General features: G+C 40.1%; 1 protein-coding gene across 5 annotated transcripts in view; it reads right to left on the bottom strand.

Annotated features, from left to right (window-relative positions):
- glra4a (glycine receptor, alpha 4a) overlaps window positions 1–13879 on the bottom strand; it is a 93217-nt gene that overhangs the window by 20210 nt on the left and 59128 nt on the right. For 4 of the 5 annotated variants that reach the window (XM_034208195.1, XM_034208194.1, XM_034208196.1 and 1 more), the window contains exons 2-4: window positions 4767–4897; window positions 3082–3149; window positions 1576–1799 (exon numbers count right to left, since the gene is read on the bottom strand). In XM_034208195.1, coding sequence (XP_034064086.1) covers window positions 1576–1799; window positions 3082–3149; window positions 4767–4897 — 423 coding nt within the window. The remainder of the gene's footprint in view (window positions 1–1575; window positions 1800–3081; window positions 3150–4766; window positions 4898–13879) is intronic. The other variant, XM_034208197.1, reaches the window with a different exon arrangement.

Here is a 13879-nt window from a genome sequence, read left to right as displayed (position 1 = left end):
CTGTAATGCATCGCCCAGAGGCGAGACAAGAGCTGCGAGCAGTATACACAAAGGCACCCATTTGCTACTGTGTTATGATGACACAATATCCTTCACCAGCTCAAGAACAAACTACAAATACCCAAGTGATTCATTATCCTAGCACTGGATTAATTGTGTCATGGATTTAATCCACACAAAGATGTTTGATCCATAATTACCAAACATAGTTGGTAACCGAATCTAGAGCATGCAGTAAATCAGTGGAATGAGGTTGTTATTATTTGTATTTGCAACAGGATTCATGTATTATGTCTTGTTCCCAAAGCAAGAGTAAGTTCTGTTAACTCAAAATAAAATAATATATAAAATATTAGCTTTGAAAACCTCTTGAGACCCGGAAGGAAATGATTATAATTATTATTGTTCTTTAAATCATTTCGTAGAGTAATTAAGTTAAGAGTTATTGGGAAGTTGGAAATGGCTGATGAATGTATAATGTTATGTATTCATGTTGGACAATCAATATCAGGTCAAACTTTTTACATAATATGGTAATATTAAGATTTGGCATGATTTAGTAATACTAAATACATTTGTATTTTTACCACATTCTCATCTCATTGAATATGGAAAACAATGTTAACACATATTAAAAATCTGCTCTTCCGCCTGCCTCTCTTTCCTCTGTTCTCCTGACAGCTCAATGTCGAGCTCTCCTTCAATAATCTTTTTATCCAAATATTTACGGCCCCTGGTCCAAGGAAAGAAACATTTGGAGAGTGTCAGGAGGATTAAAAAAACAAAACAAGAAAAGCACTCACAAGGGGGCTTCCATAAAGGTGTTAAATTGCTGATCTTATCAACAAAATTACCAATCTAGACCTAAAACAATATGTTACACTTGATTTCATCCTTGAAAAGTGCAAATACTAAGGATGCTCAACCAATTGTTTGCACATTTTTATGTCCTAGTGTTGGTTTGGTTACATTTCCAATATTAATCAGTTTAAAGTTGCAATATTATAATTATTGTGACATACAAGCAGGAAGTACAAAGGTGAGATTTCCTCCCACGGTATGTTATGATTTCTACAAGCCAATTGTACAAAATGACAGTCATTTAACAAACAGACTTTGAGGTCACACACTTGCCACTTCACATTTACATCTCCTGTATCCATGCCTTCACCCGTTCAGCATTTCGTTGACCTGCGGAAGGTGCAGTGGGGCTTCTGTGATTGGCAATTCAATTGTTGAAATAATTCTGGTCACGAGGGATTTGCACTACTTTCCTCACTTTATTTGACAGATATTATCCCAAAAAGAGCCCTCTAAAATAACACAAACCGATTTTATTCCTACTTTAGTCACTAGTTTCATGTTGGTCTTATACATTAAAATGCAGACATATTTAAAAGCTTAGCAATATTTGTCATAGTGGCTTCAAAAGCAGGTTTACACAAATGTTAATTGAACATTTTCCCCGTAGCCTTTCTGAGTAAAACAATCATATGTATACCTAAGCAGTTAGATGAATGATGGATATGCAGTTTTTGACACTTCATACAGCAGCTACATCTTATCTTTAGTTACCTAATGCTGTACAGAACGCTGCCATCTTGGAAAATCCGTAGCAGCTTGTTATCAGTGGTGACCTCGTGGAAATTGGCTCCTTTCTCGTTTGCAAAGAATAAATCAGGTTTCCAGATAGAGTCCAACATGGATGGATCCAGGTCCAGGGAGTCGTCTGGGTATTCGCTGTACGCCAGACGAGGGTCGTTCCAATTTTGCCGTAGAAATACATTAAGCCTGTAATCCTGTGGAAGAACGTATACCATCAGTGATGTTGCAGTACACACAGACAGCTTAGAAGTGGATCTTTCTGTGCATTCCCGATGTTCTGTTACTGCTCAAGATTGGAGTCCTTTCTATCTGACCATACATTTAAGATGACTGAAGCTGTTAGACTCAAAGATAAAACCATGATGGAACTTTGAAAATCCCCCTTACTACGATGGAATATCACCTTTAAGTCTAAATATACAAAAACTGTGCAATGATATAATTCATACAATACAGAAATACACTCTGACATTGCAGCACCATGATAAGGTATGCTGTCCACAATTAAAAGTTATTGTAGGAAGATTTGAAACGAACTAATGTTTTTCAAGATTTTTTATCTGAGCTTCTAATACAGTGAGGATGTACTTCAAAACGCAGATACAACATTTTTTACATATCTCCCGATGACATTGACTGGTGTAAGCACTAGAGTTATGGCAGATGATTCATATTTGTAGTGTAACCCTCAGTGGTTCAGAATAATAAAGGCATTACTCTCTTTGAAAAGCCCATGCATGAACATATTCATAACTGATTGAATGATGGTGTACTGTTTGTTGGAGCATTGCATCGATGAGCTGCTGGTGAGCAGAGGGTTGGCAATGCAAGCAATGTGAGGGACGAGTGCAGAACACAATCAGCCCTGCCCGCAGCCAGCATACATGAGTAATTCAATTAGAATTCTAATCTCTGCAATTAATTCAGAATTCATCTTTGGGCTTTGCACATCTTGCTCGTTCACTTCATTGCTCAGAATAAAAAGCATGCTTCACCAGCGCGCGCATTGACATCATTGGAGTTGTCGTTCTGTGGGCTGTCCTGCTGGAGGTCTGACCCTCTGGGCCTCCCTCAGACGCCCTTAAACAGTTCTCTACTGTATTGTGCTGACTCAGCAGCCATAACGCTGTAAACGCAGACTGGAGGACAGCCTTTTTCTCCCTGAACCCCTCGTCCTCTCTCCCATACCCCCTTTCATCCATTTGATCAATTTTTCATTTTAATTGCGGAGTGGACAGTTCATTATCTGCATGTCAGTGACCCATTGGTCTCTGAAGGTTGCACTGTTATGCTCCAGGAAACACAGATATGAGAGAATGGCTTCAGCACTGAGTGGATTAGCAAAGAAGTTGGAAAGAAAGAGGAGGTGCTAAATACAGTTAAAAAAAGTACAAACCATTATCCTTTCTTTTAGAAGAAAACACATTTGTCCGTCTAACATATGTTAAGCATTTGAAATCTCTTTGGTTTTCTTACCATTGTAGTTTCTGTGATTGACCCAAAGCTGTTGATGAAGATATTACAGGTGACATTCACAGCTGGGCCTGAGGAAACAAAGAACAAGACTGAATCTATACAAGTTTTCCATCAGAGGGGATTCATGAGATTATAAAATTACCTTTTATATTTTACATCTCCTTTTTGCTTTTTACCATTTAGATCAGATTCATTGTTATTTTCATCCTAAAGTCATTTTGGCTGAAAATGTTGCTGTTGAAGAGCCTGTTCATTAAATGCACCAGTTTTTTCAAGCATTTATTGAAGGGTAATTACATCCAAAATAAATCTCTGACATTAACTGAAACCAACATTTCAAGAAGATGATTCATACTTAAATGACAGATAACTTTTGGATTTGTTCAAATGAAGGTTGTAGCGATCCATCTTCCTGCATTCTGATAAAATCATTAGTTTACAACACTGACATTACGTTATTGAAATAAAATGATTATGCTACTCATTTACCAGATTCGACCAAAACAATGAACTTTTCCCTATTAAAGTGCTTTCATGGCCAGAACACAGATTTTCCTTCTGTGAGGTCCTCCTTCCCAGTAGGGCATGGAGGGAGAGATGTTAGTATAATATGCTGCGTGAGGTAGAAGGGACAGGTGCGTGCTGGAGCTCTGAGACGATGGGAAGTCAGTTTTTGTCGTTTGGCTCATTGGTTTTGCCTGCTCATCAACACAGTCAGCAGTTGGAGCAGCAGCTGTGACAGCTCATGCAGGCGATGAAGATACTTTGTTATCCTTGGCGTACAATTGCTTTTAAAATGTTCAATTGTCAAAAATCATACCGCTCCTTGGTCGTAACTTTGCCAAATCCAAACTCAAAGCAAATACCTAATCTAATCAATAGAGATTCAATAACTTACAGAGTATAACATTATCCATCACGTTTAAGTTCAGCTGAAATGGCATTTAATCATGATTCTTTTTGTCAATAAATCAAGTTAAATTGTGTTTTGGATAAATTGTTTTCATCATGTTTAATGTGCAACAACTAATAAGCTATCTAAGCTTCAAACTATACAAAGCAAAACTAAGAAGCACCATCAGGGAACTGAAATATATATATCATTTTCAATTCCCTTCCGGTTTGTAATTTTTCTAAAAAAGACACAGGCATTTGGCTGCAGTTCAGCTGATTTTATCCCAATGTCAGACTTTAAAATCCCCTAACACTTGTGCTAGTACAAAAAAGTAGCAATTCCTTTACTGGTTTAAAAAACATTACCAGTAAACATGCTTCAGGCAGCAATTATATTTTCTTCAGAACATAATTGGGAGACAGGGTTGCAGGGTGCTTGTGCTGCGTAGTATAATATATTATGTCTCTTAATTAAGCCAACATCAAACAACAAAGTATCTAATTAACAGTTTGTGGTGACGGCCAGCTGTTAGGTTGATCAGTTCTGTGTAAAATCCAAACATGCTGAAAATGTGGACAAGCTGATGCAATATTTATGTCCTGGAAAGCTAGAAATCTTAGAAAAATATAAACCTTTCTGACAAAAAAGTATACAGCACAAGCACATACACTGGAGAATGGTCAGATGTTGAGATTTTGAAGCCCAGATCCACTGGTCTTTTTTTCTTCTAGTGCTTGTGGTGCTATGGATTTGATTTTCTTCAGGGCTACTGTGAGGGCATGTTCTCTACCTTTGAAGTTGGGTCTGATGCGAGCATCATATCCTGATGTTCTCCCCATGAGCTTGTCCAGGAAGTCAGAAGGCGACAGCTGTGGTCCTACCCTGCTGGGGGGCTTTATATCCTCCTTACAGGAGCTCAGTCTGACCCAGGGAGGGAGAGAGAGAGAGTGGGACAAATAAGAAGACAAAGAAAAGGGGGAAGATTTGAGAAACAGCAGAGGGTTGTGCGTATATATGAGAGGTAGTGGGGGTGGTGGTAACAAAACAATGAGAATCCAACGGAGTGAGGAGCCAACAGCAATAACCAAGTCAGTCATCAGTAAAAAATACCCAGCGGTGGGTGAGGAAATGAGTGTGAAAAATGACGATGGATGGCTTGCCTCGGCTGGCAGCAAAAATATTACCTATTTCACATCATGTCTGACACTTATTGGTTGTTAGGCCCTAACTACAGAGGAGCAAAAGAGAAGCAGAGGTAAACTTGTCTGTCTCCTGTGCTTCCCACGGCTCGTGGCTTAGCTGGCGTAAGGCCTGACAGATTGATGACTCAATTGTAATGCTCTGAATGTCACACCGGGGGGGAGGAAGGAGTTGATAGAAGCTCCAGTGAGGCTCAGGAGCCACTGCAAGGGATAATCAATAGGCCACAGTGAAGGTAAAGAGGGGAAGTGAGACAGAAAGAAGACTGGGGCAACGAGAAAAATGTTATATAAGGTTTATAATGAATGTGATTTCTCACCAGCCCCTGCACAGCTGATTGCACCACATGCTTTTGATACAATTGTTAACAGTTCACGATCTGTCATGATCTGTAGCTCCCCAGTACAGATGGCTGGTTCAGTCCCCTCCGAGGCACAGATTTGCTGGTGCCCTGTGCTCTTACAGTACGAGTGGGCAGCCACTGATCCACCAAATTCTACAGCCTCTTAGCTGTATTTATAGTCATATAAACCGCATTGTCAGGGGCTTCAGGATCGGGGACTTTAAGGAGGGTATTTTTGGGACGTCAAGCAGCAGCTTTTATTTAACTCTTTAGTGCAACATTTCACTTATTCATGACTTACAATTTCAACGTTTATAGGGATGTTGAGCCTGCTGCACAGCTGACATCAACCAACTTAATAATAATAATACATCGCTTTTCCTAATGCTCAAAGACATTTTACATTTTACAAATAAAATGTAACTGCCATACATCCCAAAAGTTATCATCGCTGAAGGCACATCTACTGTATGGCTGAAAAATAACAAAAGCATCCAGCACTTTGTTGATTTTCCCAGAGGAGCAGAGCACATAGCTGGTCCTTTCTAACATTATAAAGCTCAACTCTCATCCGTCCCCTGACTCCACTCCACTGCTTCCAGCCAAAGTCCACTAGTTGTACAGTGTATTGGTCCTCCTTTCATGCCCCTCTCTCTCTTCCACTCACACAGTAACACACTCAAACAGGTACACAGGGAGATGGATTGATGCTCAGGCTCTTACGCTCTCAGTAAGCCATTGATAACAAACTGGCTGTCTTGAGGTTAGGTTTTTTTGACGGATCAACCCAAAACAATAAAACATCTTGTTTGGTCTCCAGTGGGATTTTCTCTGACATGCAGTCACAAGCTCTCAGGGAAAAATGATTGTGTAGTTTTGAAGATATATTAAAAGAAAAAGAACAGGTCTGTAGCACAACAAAGATTCAAGCAAAGATTTGTGAACGCATCAGCACAGCCTGCTGATGACTGAGCTGCATTATGACATTTATGGTGTCAAAATCATAAAGGGAGTTCACTTTAGTCAAATCATCATTCTTACAAATGCTTGCATAGCAAGTCTAACCCATAAGGCAAGGTTCATATCTATTATGTACTACATTCATGAGTCAGAGCTTGAAGTCAAAACTGTTCATCAAAGCATGCACTGCCGGTGAAATGCAGCCTTGGTCTGTGGAGCTGTCTGTATGAGTATTTCCTTGTTGATGCAAATTCACAGTGATGAAACAACAGTATGATATTCCTCAGCTGTAGAAATACAAAACCTATGCGCTCTTGATACTGATTCAACACAAGCATATATAGAATGCATTTACATGATCAGATATGGTCCTAACATGTAATAAACAACATTTCCATTGAGGCCTTCTTTTATTGTTTCTAAGTTACAACTGTTCTTGGGTCCAATGACAACATTCTTTACCTTTGCAGCGTTTTGTTTTGTTAAATGGACAAAACGTATATGTTTAATTTCTTAAACATGTGGGAAAAAAGACACAAATTTAGGAACATTTTTGCAAAATTATCCCATTTATCTTTGGGACGGTTCCAGAAGTGTCTGAAATATTTTCTTTCTCATTTTCTGAACTTAAAGAACAACAAAAAAATGTTGCAGATGCCATTCAGAGTGTGATCATAGTTTATGTGAACTCACTGTGGAGAGGTCTAGGCTGAACTATTCACCCTGCATTGTGGGAGGGGCTGAGGATTTCTGCTTTCCCTCAGGCCTTACATCACCTCTCGATCCACCGCCATGCATTTTTAATTGGACTCCTCACTATTGTGTGAGGTGTCATCAATGCTTCAACGTTAGCTATCTTATAACCCTGAATATGTGAAAGAAGAAACCGCCTCAATCAAAATACTTATTATCTCAAGATTTACGTACCAACCCAACTGTTTGAAATAAAACAGGTTGTTAAATTTTTTTTTTACATCTGCTGTTTTGGTAGACAAAATACTAGGGATCTTATCCAAATGTATTTTTATGTTAGGTCTTTTGAGGTTAGTATTCTGTATAACCGTCATTTTCAAATTCATATTTTGAGTTTCTAGTAACTTTAAAACTACAAGTGTTACTGAAAGTGGTTCCTCAACCCTTCAAAGCTAAAGTATGTGGTTCTTTGTCTGAGTGATTCAATTATTAAGATGCTCTTTGCTGACATTTAATGAGCCTGACCTTTTACTTCCCCCTACTTCCCTTTTCATTTTAGCATTTTGTGCCAGACTGCTGTCGAGAATACGTAACAAGCCTTCCTTTCTTTCATCCCACTATGGAGCACGTTTTGGCTGTCACTTTTGTTAATGAGTAACTTTATTTGGCTTTGACAGCAAAGATGAGTCAATGCTGAAATACGATTGCATACACACAGTTACAAATGCTAGAAATACGGAGATGGTTATGTATATGTTTAATTCAAACAGCTGTTCTGAAATGATTTAGTCTTCTGTGAAATGTCAGTATGCCGGCTAAAACTACTGTACTGTTTTCTCTCTGAGGACAGGCCTAAATAGACATTAAACACAATGGTTTTAATCTTGGCACACTTTGCGGGTGATCAGGCACATTTCTATTCTGGACGCAGTTTGTATGGCAGTTGTTCATCATCCTGTGCTCACATACACTAAAACCTGTGCACTCTACAGCTATGAGAGTGAAACACTGTTATGACACACCTGTCAGGACTCTGCTGTCAACAAATCAACCACGGGAAGCCACTGTATGAGCAACTCATCTGAAAAGCTACCCTGCATTTGATTACCATTCCACCCCACCTGGCTTTAGGCAAACATTTCAGTCAGCCATTTATTTTAATCAAAGTATGTGTACACATGACCAATGGTTCAGGCAAACAGCATGTTGGCAATTTCTGCAAACATGGATACATGACCATGGTTGCTTCACTTTTTAAATGTCTCCTCACAGAAAAAAATCTCCCACATCAACAGCCAGTTTTGGTCCAAAGCCATTGTGAGAAATATCGTTTATAATTATAAGGTGTTAATCAAGCATGAGTAATTTGGAAATATAATTGCGATTATTTTGCCTGATATTCCAATTATAATTTCTGCGTTATTCACATTTTCATTGAAAACATATTAAAATCTTCTTATTTTTAAGAGGATATTTAATGAAGATTTTCTTAATTCTGTAGAACATAATTTAAAATGAATCTCTGCAGCACCTTATTACTTAATTCATAGTTGTATTTTGACTATAGACTGTTTGACACTAATTTAGCCTTCAAGAAGTTTGAAACCTCCTTGGATTTAAATGATACACCGCTCCATATGTTGCAAATTCAACACAATTACTTTTTACAATGTTAATCCATAATAGTTGGCTAGAGAGAACTAATCAGGGGCTGATAGACACACTACAGTATATTATATTTAGCCCAAACCTTTAGTGCCAGACAAGAAACACACATTTCTGTGATTGTTTTGAGTGGTGGTATTGATTTTAAACTATGGGGTGTTTGTAGAATCGTCCAATATAAATATGCTTCCTGCCGTTATTGGCCTGTTGCAGCTTGTTTGAGATGCATGTTCAGATCCAGTTATGACATAAAGATGCAAAAAGGGTAAATGGATCCTTTGACCAATTTATCCTTAATAAAATCCTGCAAAGAATGAGAAGCAGCACAACTGCTACCCATTTCCAGCGTACTGCATCATTTAGTTACAGGGAATATATAACCATAGTTAAAGAAAGGAAGCTGGAGCTGTCATTCTGTATACATTACACACGCCTCAAATGTATGAGGACATACATGGAGTGGGTTGAGTGGGTGGGGAGGCGGGGTCAGTGAGACACCATCATTTATTTTAATCTACAAAATTCACTGCTTCCTTTTTCAATCATCTCACAACATAAAGCCATGGTACGGTGCTTGCCTTTTTTAGATGAAGATTCAAGACTTGTTTTTAGTTAGAAACAACGACCTCATTGAGCCTCTGATTGCGATGAATCCAATGAAAATGATCTCTAATTAGATGGGATTTTGCCCATGGAGTGAAAAAATATAATTTTTAATTGCTTTTTTCATTAAAAAGCTGGTGATCAGAAAAGCACATCATATGGCTGTTCTGTGGTTTCCTACAAGGAATCCCTCTGGGATATGAGGCCCATTAGACATCCGTGCATGAACCTACTAACTTTTTATTTCCATTAGGATAATGGGGAACAGAACAAAAGTGTGTTGAAACACATTTCCGTAATTTCCTACTTCTCCAATTGCCCTTGACATCCACTTGAGCCTTAGGTACAGTTTCACTCTCCAAAGGCTCTTATTTGGAGGACCCACCAAACCATATGAATGGACTCATATCAGTGACAGGCCTTTTATTAAAAATACATTCAACCACACCATGCTTCATGGTAATACATTGACATGTCATTTTTCTGTCTTCAAATGACCCATGCTACCCTTCTTCACATCTGATTGCCTATGGCTACTTTTCTTCCTTTTTGACCAATAGGCTCATTGGGGAATGGGATTTGAAGCACATTGCAATTCCCCCTTGCACATCTATCTTCAATGACATGACCACTGCCACTCCTGCACAGTGACACCTCTCCACGCATGGAAACAGAGCTTCCTACAGTAGAAACCTTCTCAAGGAGCTTGGATAGCATCAAATAGAGAAATCACATCTGGATGTTGATAGAAAAATGGATCACAAGTTGAGGCTGAATGGGAATGAGGATGAAAACATACTTAAACCTAAAGGGATGCAGTGAGAAGGTGAAACGTTGAGAGAAATTACATAAGGAATCACTTAATGTATGTCAACAAAAGTGAGAGTTCAGTAGGACCGAGGTGAAACGATGTGCAGATTAATTATTCAGTACAGAGGTCTACTTTCCAAGGCAGATTCCTCTAAATTGTTTCATGGTTTATGATGTCATGGGAGAAGCCTACAGGGCATACATGCATATTCAATCTACGGTAGATAAAATATTAGATGGATGCATTTGAAATGACTCTTGAATTTCAAACATATTTGCATATGACCTCTATCTGTAGAGCGATATCTGTGATTATGCAGGAGTTTGAGCAAAAGACTGTTAATGTATGGATTACAGTTACAAAAGGACAACGGGCTACATTCTGTTCTAATGCTTTTACTAATGGATAGGGTTAACAATGCAAACAAAAAGCCATGAAACAGCTGCAGTTGTTTAACTAACGTAACTCAATAAAAACAATTCCCAGAGCCGTTTCATATGGCACCAGTACGGTATGTGGAATCGATTGAAAATAAATCACTGCAGCCCCATGTTCAATGTAATGAGGCAACATGTCGGCGATGTAACGATGTGGCTCATTAATGTCTGCTTGCTTATCTTTCTTACAGTGCAGACGCTTTTCTGCTTGCTCTTGCCTCTGCTTACTTTTTATGCTGATTTTCCTATTCTTATTCTCTGAAAACTTCGAGCAGCGGCTCCTGGACATTAACTTATCACTGGGACAGTTTATCTTCGTAAATAGACGGAGGGTTTCAGCCATATTTCAACATTTTTACGACGACGTCAGTCTTACAATAGCGTGGCCTAGCAACAGCTAAAGCCTGGTAGGCTACTGCTATTTAGCTAGTTGGTAGCAAAATGCCTCCGTTCTCTACAGATGACTTCCAGAAACTTATACAGAAGATGGCTGTGTTGGAAATGAAAATGCAACGGTTGGAAGTTAACGTGGAAATGAATGGACTATGTCGTGGGAATGACACGACTTTACCAGTGTTGCAAAATAATGGAGAAGGGTATGCTAACTCACAGCTAGTTAGCAGCTACAAGGATTCCAAGGAACAGGAGGGCTGTGTACCGGGTAATAAATCTACAAGTGGTAGTCCTCCCTGGAACTCTCTGGGTGCAAAGCCTAAGAGTAAATCATTTCCATGGGATTTGGGAGGACGGATAACAGGCAGAGCCCAGAGCTCCGAAATCTGTGATGCGACCGGCTGGCCTGCATTGTTATCACCCAGGAAGAGCGCCTCTTCAACCCCTATTCATACTAGGAAACAGCAGTGGACAGCTGCTAAAGGGAGAATTACAAACAATCCTCCTAAACCAACAAGTGTGCCAATCCAGAACAGATGCGCTCCGCTGACCGAGAACCGGAGATCTGATGACCTGGATAACCTGTCCTCTTCACGCAGCAGGGTAAGGACCAATAGCTACTCTAAAAGTAAAAGGCTAGAGGGAAAGCTAACGACTGGGCCTGAAACTCTGATTGTGGGTGACTCTGCTGTAAGAGATGTAAAAGGTCTGTGTAATAAGAACAATACCAAAGTACTCTGTTTTCCCAAGGATGTGGTCTCTGACTTGGCTGAGAAGATCCTGCATATTGGGGCTGAACATCCGACTGTGAAGAATGTGGTACTGCACATTGGAACAAATGATGTTGTGAAACAACAGTCAGAAGTGCTGAAAGAAGACTTTAAATGTTTGTTGGAAACTGCCAGCTCTCTAAATGCAGAGGTGTTCATCAGTGGCCCTCTACCGCCAGTCAGAAGAGGAGTGGAGAGATTCAGCAGATTGTTTGCACTGAACACCTGGCTTTCAACGGCCTGTACTGACCATTCTGTTCATTTTATTGACAATTTTAACTTTTTCTGGGATCGCAGACATCTTTTCAAGGCAAATGGAGTTTGCCTGAACAAGTCAGGAGTGAAATTGTTTATCTCTAACATATTCAACTGCCTGCGTCATCAATCTGTTCCCTCTGCCAAGGACAAGCGGCAAGAGGAATCAAAACAGGAGAAAGACACAACACATCACGCAGAAAACCCTGAAGAATTATCACTGCACCCGCCTGAGGAATGTTCTGATTATGGGAGACCTATGAGACAAATGGAGGAGTCTCCACTGCCCGTCACCCCCCCCCCTGTCAACGCCTTTGAGGATACTCCGTTCACCCTTTCACCCTCGCCCACCCTCCTGGAGATCGATGAACACACAAAGGAGATACAGAGGGTTGGCACCGATTCCTTCCTGGAGTTCAAAGACCAAACGAAGGCGATACGCAGGACTGGCACCATGTCCTTTACCCCCGCTCCTCAACGACGCCCACCAAAATCACCGCGGAGACGCGCACAATCTCCCCCGTCCTCATCACCGCGCCTACGTCAACCACCTCCCCCCCCTGGCAGCATGTCCTCTACCCCCGCACCATCTCGCCCGTCTCCATCACCGTGCCTACGTCGACCACCTCCCCTCCCTTCGAGGGGGCATCTGCAGTCTCCGAAGCCTGATAAGGATGTGTGTGTACAAAACACAACAAACTCTTACTGATATGTGATGGGTCCAGGCTCAAGGGCGTATGGCACTCTCAACTCTTTCCAGGACATGTCGGGGCCCTGCCTGCAAGTAGCTTTGCCGATATCTGTGTTGATAGGTAATAGATTAAGAGCGGTGAATCATAGAAACAGGAAGCGCTCAAATGTTTGTGTGAGTGTATCTAATTTAGCAGTGATTCCATGTCAGCCACAGCTTGTTACAAAAAACATGACTGATAGTGTGTTTAACAAACTTAAACTAGCTTTATTAAATGTCAGGTCTTTGGCAGGAAAAACATTTTTAATCAATGATTTTATCACTGAGCACAATCTCGATTTTATGTTTTTAACAGAAACTTGGATTGAACAAAATAACAGTGCAGCTGTTCTTATCGAATCAACCCCTCCCAACTTTAGTTTTATGAGTCAGGAAAGAATGCATAAGAAAGGGGGTGGAGTTGCTATTCTGTTCAATGATTCCCTTCAATGCAGGAAGACAGCGTATGGAAACTTTGATTCTTTTGAATATGTGGCCCTTCGGCTGAAATGCTCCTCTCGAGCTCTGTTCCTAAATATCTATAGACCACCCAAATACTGTGCAAGCTTCTTTGATGACTTTACTGAACTGCTGTCTATAGTGTGTATTGACTTTGACCGTCTAGTCATTGTTGGTGATTTTAACATCCATGTTGACAACCCCCAGGACAGAGGGGCTAAAGAACTGTTTTGTGTTCTTGATAGCTATGGACTGACTCAGCATGTGACGGAGCCCACGCACAATAAGGGGCACACTCTGGACTTAATTATCTCAAAGGGTGTGAATATCTCTAAGGTTGTGGTGACTGATGTTGCACTCTCTGACCATTCCTGTGTTTTCTTTGAGAGCTCTATTTCTGTTCACAAAAATGTTCAAAAAGAGGTAACCACAAAGCGATATTTAACTGAAAATACTAGAGAAATGTTTACTCAGAATTTCTCTTCCACACTTGCCCCTGCCAACATCTCAGTAAATGAGCTAGTAGATCATTTTAATTCAAAAATTAAAAATGTTATAGATGCCATTGCTCCAACTAGGTTAAA

This window comes from Gymnodraco acuticeps, unplaced genomic scaffold, assembly GCF_902827175.1.
Source record: "Gymnodraco acuticeps unplaced genomic scaffold, fGymAcu1.1, whole genome shotgun sequence".
NCBI lineage: Eukaryota > Metazoa > Chordata > Actinopteri > Perciformes > Bathydraconidae > Gymnodraco > Gymnodraco acuticeps.
The sequence above is the reverse complement of the archived record's forward strand: the minus strand, read 5'-3'. Positions and strand labels throughout refer to the sequence as shown.